This window comes from Leptonotus elevatus, chromosome 10 (genome assembly GCF_054856555.1).
Source record: "Leptonotus elevatus isolate MCC_2025b chromosome 10, RoL_Lele_1.0, whole genome shotgun sequence".
In the NCBI taxonomy this organism is placed as follows: Eukaryota; Metazoa; Chordata; class Actinopteri; order Syngnathiformes; family Syngnathidae; genus Leptonotus; species Leptonotus elevatus.
Genome location: NC_141248.1, coordinates 18511606 through 18525383, shown reverse-complemented (window position 1 = coordinate 18525383; position 13778 = coordinate 18511606). Strand labels below are relative to the sequence as shown.

General features: G+C 41.5%; 1 protein-coding gene across 3 annotated transcripts in view; it reads right to left on the bottom strand.

The window, feature by feature from the left end:
- The window catches only part of ppp1r16b (protein phosphatase 1, regulatory subunit 16B), a 49624-nt gene that overhangs the window by 20657 nt on the left and 15189 nt on the right, over positions 1 to 13778 (bottom strand). For all 3 annotated transcript variants that reach the window (XM_086088047.1, XM_086088048.1, XM_086088049.1), the window contains exon 2: positions 12988 to 13403. In XM_086088047.1, coding sequence (XP_085944173.1) covers positions 12988 to 13255 — 268 coding nt within the window. In that variant the 5' untranslated portion in view covers positions 13256 to 13403. The remainder of the gene's footprint in view (positions 1 to 12987; positions 13404 to 13778) is intronic.

Here is a 13778-nt window from a genome sequence, read left to right as displayed (position 1 = left end):
GCCATTAAAAAGTCAGCTTTCCAAAATATGTCGCCTTTATAAAATATCTCTCAAGCAAGGGTGACTTGGCTCCATCAGTCTGTGCCGCCGCCGCCGCTCCTTGTGAACGAGCAAACACAACACACACACACACACACACACACACACCCGTCTTTAAAAAGCAATCCATTATATGGGAGGGTCACCATGGCGATTATCTGCCGTCGCAAGCAATCACCGCACACATCTCGCACTCGACTTCCTGGGCGGGCTTGGTGAATTCCAAGCGGCAGGGGAGCTGGACAAGATGCTTCCCAAAAGATAAAAAAGATATGTCAACAAACGAGGGCACAGGAAAAGGAGCGCACCCTTCCTTCCTGTTATCACGACGGGGGCGCGCTGTCAATACCGCTAGCGTTAGCGATAGGACCGTCCCAAGTGGGCCGAGAGACAGTTCAAAGGCAATAATGCGGGCGCCACTGTGGACCCCCCGAGTCATAACACTTATTAAAACGCTTCATCGCCAAAGTGTACTTTCAGTGGATAAAAAAAAAAAAAAAAAGATCGACACACTCTGCCTAGTTTTTGTGATATAAAAAAAAAAAAAGAAGATCAAGATGAATCATTTCAAACCTACAACCCAAACTGTTGATGAAATTTCATGTAATTTTCTCCATCAACTTGAGGTGACTTAACATGAAACGCTACTCTTGTCACCGAGCAGGAACATTTTGCTGGCGGGACGAGAGCAGTGGACACTTTATTGCACGGATGGATGCTGAATCACAACATGGCTCCCGAGGGCTCTCGCTTCTCGGGCATCGAGCGGCAGGCAGGTTTAAATTAGAACCGGCTAACGCGCGTCTCCCGACAGGTGGAACAGGGCATCGACGATTTTCCACACCGAAGTTCACTTTGTGGTATTGAAGCGGTAAATCTTTGTGCGGCAATAACATCTGCCGCCGAGTCCGCTTCTCTCACACGGGCTTAAACGACGGCGTTGAGATACGCTTGATATGCTTTATGTGATATGACTAAAATGTCACTGTGGTTTATAATCCCTCTGAGGGAGCGACGCGCTGTAAAAACCCAAGACCGTATTTTTACCGCGTGGTTGTATATTTACGAAACAGGCCTGACAATCGTGACGAGTGTTGTCTATCCATCTATTTTCTACAAGCATTTTTTTGTCATTAGCATTCCCGGTGAGCTGGAGCTATCCCAGCTGACAAGACAAGACGGGTGCGCGACATCCTGGATTGCTCGGCAGTCAATCGGTCAAATCAGTTCCACTCAAGATTTCAAGACTTCTATTCATAGGAAAGAAAAATCTTGGAGGCATTCGGATAATTATTGTATGCTCACTAGACGAAGTGCAATTTGGGGAGAAATTGCGCGGGAATGCTAATAGCTGAATGCTAAGATTTGAATGCATGTGGAATGCTTATGAAGTAAATTGAGAGATAAATTATGAAATGTTGACCTCCTGGTTACTTGACAATGCACTTTGCCAACTGTGCCAACGAGCAGGATCAGACACCTGGTGATGATGATAAGTTAAATGTATGGAAGTGGGCGTGGAAAGTTCAATGTCTGTCCCATTGAAAATGAATGCGGAAAAGTTGATATTTAACGTTAAATTGTGCGAATACTGTAAGTAATGTGGAATCAGACGCTATATAGTGAATTTTTGAAGCAAGTTGAAATTTGTTTATGTGGGAGTTGTTACACGGCAAAAAAGTGTGGAGAATAAAAATCAAAATAACATATGTGGGAATACGCATTATTTACCACAAGCAAGCTACTTTTTTTTTTTCCTTTTTCCTTTTTGCCAGAGGAGTTGATCAGAATGTGTTACTCGCCTTCCTCGGCTCTCCACTACACAGAAAGTAGGGCACATCCATAAGTAGCATGGAAATGACATTGGTTTTAGTGGGACGTTTGGGGAGAAGAGCGGCAATATAATTAGCATTCTGCCACACGTTATAATTATCCCGCGCATGATGACCTATTGAGGGTTCGTTAATTGTACGCGACGCCGCTGCAGGACACCGCGATGTACGGGGTCGCTACGAAATCGAATAAACATAACACATCGCTTCGGGCGATTGCTTTGCTCTGTACAGGTAATACCGATGGTGTGGTTAGCGGGCAAATCCTTCAGGAATTATTGCAGACGCCGGCAATTCCCAGACGTTATTAGCTGTGTGGATATGAGCTTTTATTTCCGCGAGGTGCCAAACACTCAGTGAAGTCTTCCTGAGACTGAAGATTTTCAATCAGTGTTTTCGATTAGAGACCAATGACCAATGTTGTGTACAACCTCTACTGGAGCTGTCAAAATTAATCGATTAATCGACAAGTAATCGATTAGCAAAGTCATTGACAACTATTTTAACAACCGAGTAATCATTTGGAGCCAATTATTTTTAATTCAAAATGGTCCAAATCCTCAAATTTTCAGCATATTAACAGTATTTGTTCACTGATTTCTGTCGTCCTTCGTGAAAGAAGACTGATTATCTTCTGTGTTTAATCAAAATAAAATATTTGCAAACCAAACCGGTAAAATAGTACAACATAAACCCCCCCCCCCCCTTTTTTTAAATCCCTATACAAATAAAAAGTATGAAATAAACACCAATCACTGGTTAATAAACAGTAATCAGGGGGAAATAATGCTTTTTGTAATATACTTTAATGCAAAATTAAAATGAATCAGATTAGTTGATTGATCGATTAGATAATCGATTTGTTGTTGTTGAGACTAAACCAGGATAAAATTAGTTTGTAAGATGCAGAGATCTGGGTAAATTATTATTATTATTTTATTTATTTATTTATTTATGTATTTTTCAGGAATTAAAGCCTATTGGAAAAGTGTTCTTCATATTGGACATGGCCCATTTTGTTGAAAGCAAACACTAATGTGATGAAAGTAAACATCGAGTCGCTGATGGCAAGGGGGGGAATGTTTTGCAATAATCCTTACCGACAATGAACAGCTCATAGATCGAATTTACACAAAACCATACGCGTTCGAATAAAAGCACAGTAATGCGGGTTGAATGGAGGCACGTGCCGTGAAGAAAATCATCCTGATTTGTGTTCTTGCTGCTGGGGAAGCCAGGTAAAAGTTTGCCCAATTTGGCCTAATGGGAAACCTGTCGTCACTGTGGGCCCACCGCAGCAGGGGGTTCTGCTGTGTTTCTTTGTGTTTGTAGTGGAATAATTCCCCGCTCTCTTTCCACTTTGATAGCGTGTGTCGTATTGGTGTACCAAGGGATTCACACAGCTGGCAAGGCGTATTCCACCATGCAAGCTTACGGTCCGCTGGGAAACGATCGGGGATCGATTAAGGCCTTCAAAATAAAAGCGCACCAGTATAGAAACTAAGGGTGTGAATTGCCTAGTACCTGGCGATTCGATTCATATCACGATTCATCGGTCACGATTCGATTCGATACCGATTAATCCCAATGCGAAGCTATAAATTGATTATTGCGATTATTATTTTTTTATACTCAAATTTTGAAAATACTAATCAGTAAACGTACACTGTAAGATTTGTATGAAAATGTATTTATTTATCTGAAACTTCAGGCTTATAACTGAGCCACTGCATTTAACAAACAGGTTGCATAAATATAAATAAAATATTACGGCTTAATGTTCCATTAATATAAAATTCTTCCATGCTTAATGTGTAAATCCTAACCCTAAGTAAGACGTTTTGTTGAATATTCCCATAAAAAAATGATGTTTAAAAATCGATTCGGCCGCATATCGAATCGATTCGAGAATTGCGCGCTGTAATATCGTGATATATTGCCGAATCAATTTTTTTAAACACCCCTAATAGAAACATGGTTGCACCACAGCATGGGATGAAAATTTTTGGAAAATCCCGACTAATATTGACATTCAGATATAGAGGACAATTTAAATCAATTAAGCTGACTAGTCTGTTAAACTCCTCCTACATACAGTATGTCATAATAGTGTTGTATTATTTTTTTCATATATATTGTATGTTCACAATGGCCCTCAGAAGATTGAAACAAATGGTCCCTTTGTTTATCACAGCAGCTCTGAATCTCCTTTTTTCACACAGGCCAACTGACACGACACGGTACTGTTTCCAAGTCTGGCCCAGACTGGCGTTTGATCGATGTGCGGCGAAGAGAGTGAAAAGTAGTGCTAAATAAAGTTTGGGGAGACAAATGTTTGTTTTGTTTCGTCTTGGCTTTGCCGTCTCTCCTTGTGCAGCTGCGAGCCATAAAGATGGCTGACACCCTCTGATTACTGGGAGGAACGAAAAGTGAAGTCGGCGGGGAGTCAACCCGAACTGTGAGTCTCATCTAGGCACGAACATTATGCGAGGCCAAAGCTTTTAGTGCCGAATCTCCACGTAGGTCGCATCCCTGTACGCACTTAGACAATGTGTATACATTGTACATTGGTTGTGGAATTCTGGTACCAACTGGTGCATGGTACGAGGGTCCACTGGTGTATTATCTTGGGGGTAGGGGCATTTATTTGGTGTCACGCAAAAGGTCTTAAAGAAATAGAAACAATGGAACCACTTTGAGAGATCATATTTCTCTTCTGCAAAACGATAATCTGCTCTTTAGGGAATTAGGGATAGACCGATTATCGGTGCCAATATCTGCCATTTGGACAAATATCGGCTTCGGCCTTTTTACGAATCTGAAGGCCAATAAAGCTGGTATCTCGCCGAGCTGTGAATGCTTGCGAACGTAGCAAATTTAGGCTTTTCATCAGGATTTGTAAGATGTTCACTCACAGTCAGCTTTTTTTGTCACAATATATTCAATTTTTCACTGTCTGCGAAGATCTTTTGAAACCTTTTTACGAAACCTGACATAAAAAACAAATTAGCTACATGCATTAGCATGCAAGCAATTTTTACTTTATAAAAAATTATGCTGACACTGGGAACTCCCTACATTTTTTATTTTAAAAAATTAAAAAGAAAAATTATGTTGAAATTTTGGAAAACTTTATTGGAAATATTCACCTGCTCATTTTTGTTATAATTTTAAAACTAAGCTGTCAATTCTTTGTATGTTTGAAATTAAAAGAAAAAAGTTTTATTTGTTTTTATGCTAATATTTTCTCTTGAAACATCGGTTATCAACTTCCTTGACTACTAATAATTGGTATCAGTATCGGCCTTGAAAAAAGCTAATTGGTCTATCACTTAATTGACTGGATAGTTCTATCAGCATCATCGTTTTAAATCTAATTTAAGTTTTCAATCAAATGCAAAAGAGGTTTCCAAAGAACTTTTTCAATCATCTTTTTGTGCTTCTGATGCTCTGTGTCTCGCTGATGAGGCACTCTGGTTTGGTTTAGTTTGGTTCGGTTTGGTGAGGCCTAATCCTCGGCGGATAATCCAAAATCCTATTTCAGGATTATGTGAAGGGAGGAGGGGCTATTCGTTGACTATTGTGGAGGTTGGGGTCAGTCATTTAAGGCAAAATTGTTCAATTTAAAAAAATCGAACTGGTGTATTTTGTAACCAGGAACTAAATGAGCAGCGATGCGAGGCCGCAGGATCCGAGAACACCAACACCCCGCCGCCTGAATGAGGTAAAAAAAAAAAATGTAGACCCAGAATCAGTCTGATTATCCTCCAGCCCGAGGACCGAGGCCCGAGTGGCAGCCGTGATGATGCAAAATGAGAACGGCCACTGAGTACCTTGAGGCCATGGTGACCTCAGTTACCATGGAAGTAAGAAGAGGGAGACTAAAGGGATCCAATAGTGGCCGATTTTTCAATTATTGTCGCGTCACTAAGGTGGCTGTGACATCATTCAGTGTACTACTTTCATTGTCTGCGTTTTCCGTTATTGGTTGATCTACACGTCGATCATTATGGCACCACTAACTCGGTGTGAAGTCTGACTCGAGCGTCATCGTCCATCTTTTCACTGTTCATGCAACCATGAGCCTTTTTTTTCCCCCATGGCAGTCGTTATAGCACGACTAATTGGTTGTAACGTTGTTCAGTGTGTGTACACGTTGATCATTGCAAAAAAATGTCTATCTGGAATTTCATTTCCAACGGGGGTATGCATAAATGCCTCGAAACAATAATACCCCACATATGCCGATGTTCACACTCAAAAAAAACGAACATCCTGGCTCCATTGATAGTAATGTTGATTCAATGGGAGCGCAATCAAATGAAGGAAATGAAAACGAGTGGCGCAAACGGCTGTAAAAGCGAAGGACACAATGACGGAAGGGATCAGTGAACCGCTCGAGTGTAATAAACAGCCCATTACTGACGCGTCACATTTACACAGGCCAGTCATTTGCTAAATGATGCGACTGAATAAGCAAAAACGTCAGCCTGGAACTCAGTAATCCTAAATGATGTTTCGTGAGCAGAATGAGTCATTCGCTCTTGCCAGTCAACGGGGCGGCAAAAACGTCTGGGGGAATCTTTACCCGAATGTTAATTTATGGAGACAAAGCATGAGAGGAAGGAGGTGGTTTGAAAAAAAATAATTAATAAATAAGAAAATAGTTGAGCTGGCTTTCAGGTTGCCCTGAGAAGTCGTAAAAAAAAAAAAAAAAAAAGAAGCTGATCACAGAGAGCTGCTGATGGGAAGACGAAGGAATAATCTGAAAATACAGTAGTGTCGGTGTTGAGGCTGACAGAGCATAATTAAAACACGGCTGCCCTGTTCCACCGCAGTCTGCAGGCTAAGACTGGTACTCAGACGATGATAATCCTGACACAGTGTGATAGATGTCGCAGGCGCAAGGATACATCTTATCTCCAAGTCCTCGTGGCGGCGTGGCTTCAAGCACAGAATGACACTTCAGTAATCAACTGCGGCATAATGTTCATGGCTTCAAGTCAATGACGTGACGCTCGGCGAGGGGAAGCAAACGGCCTCAACGCTCCTCATATTTAGTCTGCTGATTTCATGAGTATGGCAACGGATACCACGACGGCGTATTAGGGCCGTGTTTTTTTTTCTCCTAAATCTGTGGGTTTATTCCTTGCAAATTTGCCACTTTTTAACTCATTTGCTCCCAAAAACTTATAAATACGTTCTATTTGAAATGTTTTAAGTGTCTCAAAGATATACAGGGGTTGCTTCAGTGAAAACATTAAAAAATGTATAAATGCATTCTATTTAAAAAAAAATTAAGTGTCCCAAAGATATATTTATACTTTTGAAGAAATGGTCGTTTCTTCAACCAGGGTCATGTTGAAAAAAGATAATTTACCCACAGTTTTAAACAGATTTGTAGATAATGATGAAAAACTTAGCTATATTCTAATGCTAATTGCTGCAGAAATAGAAGAGTTTTTTTCTATGAATATAGCCACCCCCCCCCCCAATTTTTTTTTTTATATTTGTATGTGGCCCTAATACACTGTCATAGGACACCATTTATTTTGTGAAAACAATATTGGATGTTGTAAAGGAAACATTATGCATTTGTTCACAATTTGAAAAAGTCCCATAATGTGACCAAGATAAACAATTTCAAAACTGTGAATCAAATCTGAGCATTGTTATCTTTGTGAAGGCAGGACTTTTCATACAGCTCTTGTATTACATCTCATTACATTCTATTGTTGAGACTCGTCTGTATAAGACAACGGATCGCCTTATTGTTATGACAGGAAGACGTGTGTAATGCAAAATGCGTCATTTTCTGCTTTGGCTCAGAAAACCAAATTATAAGTTTGAAGACAGCCCAAGTACACACGTACAAATAATTTGGGACATATTTGAGCATTTGTCTTGACAGAAAAATACATCTTTATTGAATTATTGTAACGCGTTACCGGCACTCTAAAACTGTTGATATTTACTCATATTTGCTAAGTCATGACTTTACCGACTGAATATCTCATTTCCGTTCTAATTGGAAGTGTGCAAGATGTTGTAAATTTCGCACAAAAAGTGTCAGCTTAAGCAACTTCTCTTAATAAATCAGGCATTCGCACGTAAAATGCTGAGTCACGATTGTCTGGTTTGGTAGTGGTGGGAGGGGGGGGGGGGCTTGGTGTACAGATGTGACGCAAGGTCAGTGTAGCACTGGAGTGTGCAGCTCACGCGACAGTTGTCAAAAGTTCAACGGTGAAACAGGCTCAGTAAACAGGCCCGTTGTCACGGATCACTACTCAGCTGAGCAGAAGAGGAGAAGAAAATTGCCACACTACACAAAAGAAAAGAGGCTCCGTTTTGGACTATATTGCACCCTAATAAACAATATGGGCGCTCATCCACTTTTAATGGTAGCTATCTTCGCTGCGCTCATGAATCGCTGCTCTTTTTATGAGAGCCAAAAGAAGAATTAAAACGGATAACAAGCTCCTCTCTTCCCTTTGGTCTTGGTCCAATTCCATTATAAATGTGTTAGGCAGCAGCAGCTGCGGGGGTCTTTTTGTAGAGCCACTACTGATGTACACTCGTGCTTCTAATTATGGTAACAAGATGTTAGCAGCAGCTCTCGTGTGATGCAGTGCGCCTCGACACCACAGCAAGCTACAACCACAACAATAATAAACAAACAGAAAATGGCCTATAAGTTCTAGTCAATGAGTTCTGGTCAGTTAGCTGTTCAATTGTGCATGCTCTGCTGAATTGTTTCTGCACGCAGCTTTTTTCGGTTGATGCATTATAATTGCTACCACTTTCTGGAGAGCTCAGTATTGTTTATTCGGTAATTTTACCGATTTGACATGTCATCATCATTGCTCTCTTTTTTATTTTTTTATTAATTTTTATTTTGTACGTGGGTGAGTATGTGCATGTGTGTGTGTGTGTGCATGTGTGAGTGTGTGTATTCATTAGTTCACCTAAAACCTATTAAAAATCCAATACCGTTCACATAAACCGAATACTTCAAAATCCAGCTAGTCGTGAGGTTGTCAGGAGACCCGAGGAAGGATCAAAGAAAGCTCTCCAGAAAGAAAAATAAATAAATAATAATAATAATAATTGCTACCACTATCTGACTATATTTAATAATTCTCCCACAGCGTCAATCAAAATTGAGTATTATTATACTTATAAAGATAGACAATGGGTTGACTGGCACTTCACAGATCCAACTACAATGAATACGATTAGGAAGGAAGCTTAAAGGAATACTTGACTCATTGAGCCATTTTCAGTGATAAAAAGTTAATTGTGTCCAGAATGAATGTGATAACTTCATTATTTTTCATGAACAATTAATACCTTTAAAAACTAATGTTTCCACTTGCTGTCGACTGAAGGTGACATCACCTGTGCTGAGGAAGTAGGTAACGACCAATCATTTTGCTGACCAAACCCAGAAAACAGGTGAGCCATGATTGGTCGTTACCTACTTCCTCGGCACAGGCGATGTCTTCTTCAATCGACAGCAAGTGGAAGAATTTGTTTTTAAAGCTATCAATTGTACAAGAAAAATAATGAAGTTATCAAATTCATTCTGGACTAAATATGAACTTTTTACTGCTGAAAATGGCTCAGTGAGTCTAGTATCCCTTTAATAGTTTTTCTTTTAAGTTTTTAACATATTTAAACTTGACTTGACAAAATTGCAAGCATAAAATGTTTAGAAAATTCTGTTTATATTGTAGCGTCTGAGTGCGCCTCTTTCAGACATTTTCTAATCCCATGAAGAAAATATCACTGAATCGATTCACTGATCTCCAATTTTACCCGGAATGGATCAAGAAATAACGGCAAGGTGTCCCATGCACGGTGATGTGTTCTAATTGCATCACATTACGCCTTGCTCCAGTGCCGCTCGCATGCGGCCATATGCTCGGCAGCAGAGCCGCTTCGCTCCAGCGAGACACAAGAAGAAGACAAAAAGCTCCTGAGAGAGCTCATTTGCACACAAATAACTACGCAAGACTGCTTGTTCCATGAGGCCGACCCGGCTTTTGCTGGAGCCGAAAATCTACCCGCTCCTCCTGCGTGCGCTTTATGCTAATGACACAGTAGGAAAAAGGGAGGAAAATAGGCGGTGAACCAAAAGCAAATGTGAGCGTCTAAAAATGGACGGTGGATTTTAGGTTGAGGCTTCTCCAACATGGAGTTGGATGTTATAATTGCTAGTGGCTATGAGGTGTAATTAGCGTGTTGTCACTGGTGAAAACACGCTGGTGAAATTGTCACACGTTACACTGCTATTCATAACAATGTAGTCAAAACAATCATTTTGGCATAACAACCAGACACCTGGGTATGCGTCTCAAGGCTTAAAACACAGTGGGGCACTTACTGTACGTGCCTTTGTAACCTTGTGAACCTCGAGGTTGGAAATTCACTAATGGTGAATGGAAAACTTCTTACGCCACTGTGTCATTGGATAGCCATTTCTAACCTTTAAAAAAAAATACAATTCCCATCACACTATCCTATCATTGGGGGAAAAACTGACACTTTGTAGAGATGCGGTAAATGACGACAACCGCTGCAAAACTGACTTTTCTCACAGCAAGCAGCAAGCCACTCCCTTTCATCCCTTTCATGTCCATCATCCAATTGGAAGCCAGAAACATGTCATACTTAAAGGTGAATGACTCTCACTTGAGGGTCACCACAACTTTTCCGTTTTCTGCATCTTATTCTTGCATCTCGCGTATTTCTTTTTTGAAAGATGGCCCCGTGAGTTGTTTGGATCGTTTTATCTGATAAAACCGTGAGAGGAAGTGTAGGATCCGCGTCACCAGCTCGATGTCTCCAGTCGTACCCCCCTCCTTATAAAGCAGCCTCTTTAAGTGTGATTCTGTACAGCCAGCAGGCTCATTCATAATGTAGACACCATTATGGGAGCCTCCTAAGGCTGGATTTGCACTGCAGATTCCAATGTAGTGGTTACTGCATATCCAATTTTCTGGACTGTCTATTTACTGTATATCACTGTCTCCATTTATTACCTCATGCCCATTGGTTTAAATGCAGGTAACCTTGGCATTAATCCACTGGCCACTGTTGGCTTTCCTTTTGAACGGTACGTGCACCTCTAATGTACCAAATTTACGCCACGTTTTTCTATTCTTTTATTACTTGTGATTGCACACTGCATCAGACACTGTATTTTGAGGACGTCAAGCTTGTATCAAATCAAATGAGTGCCTCCCATCTGTCAGTTTATGCTGCCAATCTGAATCGTGCCACTTAGGACAACAAAAGCAACGTACTGTATGATCTCGTGTCATGGAGGCGTTGGCATGACATGCTACTAGCTGCGTTCAGTCCGGGCTTGGGCGACAACCGGGGGGGGGGGGGGACAAAAGTCGAGGTTGTCAGCCTCCCAAAAAGCTCCAGAAGAGCATCCAGCTGCCACCCGGGCCGCATCCTGCCTCTTTCTTTCATCTCAGTCATCCTCACATGGTCGCCTTCATTACGCAAGCGGGAAACAGATCAATGGAGCCGCGCTGCACAAGTGCAAAGGAGACGCCAATCTTCTGTCAGGTGTCTGATGTTGCACATGCATGTTCAATGTTAACGCCAGGTTATTATTAACACTAATGTCCGTGATGCGTAGTGCATAACAGATGTATCATATGAAAATGCGGCATCGTGAGGTGTTTTAATGCTCTCAGTTTCACGGTGCTCCGGAGGTTGTGCAGCAACAAAGAATTTTAAAGTAGTGGTTAGACCGATATGTGTTTTTTTTTCTGAGCCAATATTTATTAGTAGTAGTCAAGGACGCCCACGACCAATAGTTGGAGCCAATATTTGCAGTACAGAGGACCCCCACATACTCGTGGTTTGGCATCTGCAGATTTGCATATTTCAATTTTTAAAAAATATTTTTGAGGAGAAGTTGGGGGTTTTCCTCAATTTTTGCGCTTGAAATTGTGAGAAAAATGAATAAAATGTCTGCTTTAAAGAAAACAGTAGAAAAAAATGAAAGTTAAAGTTAAAACCTAAACCTAAGTTACCAAAATCATCTCCTCGTGATGCAAATGCTTCTTTTTTTTTCTTTTTTTTTCTTCTTTTTTTTTAAATCTGAGAAAATGACTTAGGCAATTATTTTAAGAAGGCGATATATGAAAGGGTGGCTTCACATTTCCAAAAGTTTACATGAGAGCCTTATTCGCTGGGGAATAATGAGGCAGCCTTAGCGTTACTGATGATTTGTGTGCGTTTTTCTCACAAGATTTCTTTTGCATAAAAATATTCCCTTCTTAGACTTTAAAGACAGCTTGCTCAAGGAAAGGATGTGCAGCGGCTCCATTTGTCACACTGCAGTCTACTGTATGTTCAAGTTTAATTGAAATAAGGAATCGCATCTGAGTTGATGCAAAATATTTTTTGTTTGTGCCCAAGCGCAAAACACTTACTGTACTATCTCCAAAAGAGAAGGGCGGGCCAGGCGCGCCAATCCGTGTAGAAATTTTAATTAAAAGACTGGCAGAGTTTATGCTCGGCGTGACAACTCCATTATTCCCCCGGTGATAAAACACTGGCCTAGCTGAACAAATTCAGCTCATTAACTGGCAGCTCAAGTGGGCGCGATCAAGCTAAGTGGTATTTTCGGAGGGGTGATACCGAACGTGTGGAGGGACTGCTTCGGTGTGGCTTCTCTGAGCTTTGACCTTGCGCAGCCGTCGCACACTGGAGTGATAACAATCAACAGTGGCATTTGTTTCACATTGACTACGTTTGCATGCAGGCAATAAACCCTTTTAAAACACGAACATTGGCAATATTTGGGTTTTGTAAGGCCATGTAAACTCGTGTAATAAACCCAATATGCTCTTATTCGTGTTTTTAAAACCCCGAATAAGACCCCTGGGTTAAAACCCGAATTCTTGCGCATACAAACGCATTCGGAATACCTCGATTGAACGGCGCGTTGTTTTTCGCTATGCGCATGCTCTCTATTTTCTTCTTCGTCTTTTTTTTCTTCTTCTTCGCTTATTTTAATTCGCAAGGAATCTTGGCCTTCAGCTGTTGCGTCTCTGACTTTGCATGTAATGCAGCAAACGAGTGCGTTTACCTTCGTCCGGGTCATTCCTGGCCGACGCTTCCAAGAGCGCCACGCTGGCTGCGAACGACACTCGCCTCTTGGCCTCGGCGTGCTGGTAGCCGTTGGCGTTGCGTCCCTTCCTGTCCGCCTTGCGCTTTTTGTGCTGCATCTCCTTCTCGTACACGGCCCATCGCTTGAGCTGCTGCGTGCGGCGCTTCTGGGCCGCCCGCAGCCTCTCCAGACTGGGGACCTTGTCCAGCTGCTGCAGCTCTTGGATCAGCTCCAGGTGGTTGGCCATGTTGGCGAAGCGTTGGGGTGGGGTGGGGGCGGTGGGTGTTGAGCGACGCGGACGAGGGGAAGTCTAGCGAGGGCTGCACCTCCGGCAGTGGCCTCCTCCTGTCAGTGTCTTCGTCATCAGCATTGTTGTTGTGGTTTCAGCAGCAGATCTGAGAGAACAGTGAAAGAGAGAGGAATGTCATTATCGAGAGGATGACTTTTGTATCTCATATGATATCATATCTCATATCATCTTTCCTCACTAAAATGAATGAAAATACTATTCATTTGTTCCATCCCACCCCAAAAAATAAAATAACAGCAACACATTTTTGGGGGTAACACTTGAGCGAGACTTGAGACTCTGAAGTCAGCACTCGCACGTCAGACCAAAAAAAAAAAAAAAACGACAGCTCATATCTTGGAAAAACTTGTAAGTCACGGGTCATTCATGTCTCAAAGCACCACCGTATTGTATGAGCTGAGATTCAAATTCAAACTGATCATCAATTTGCCAACGACTGCACGACTGTGCTGTCTTCACG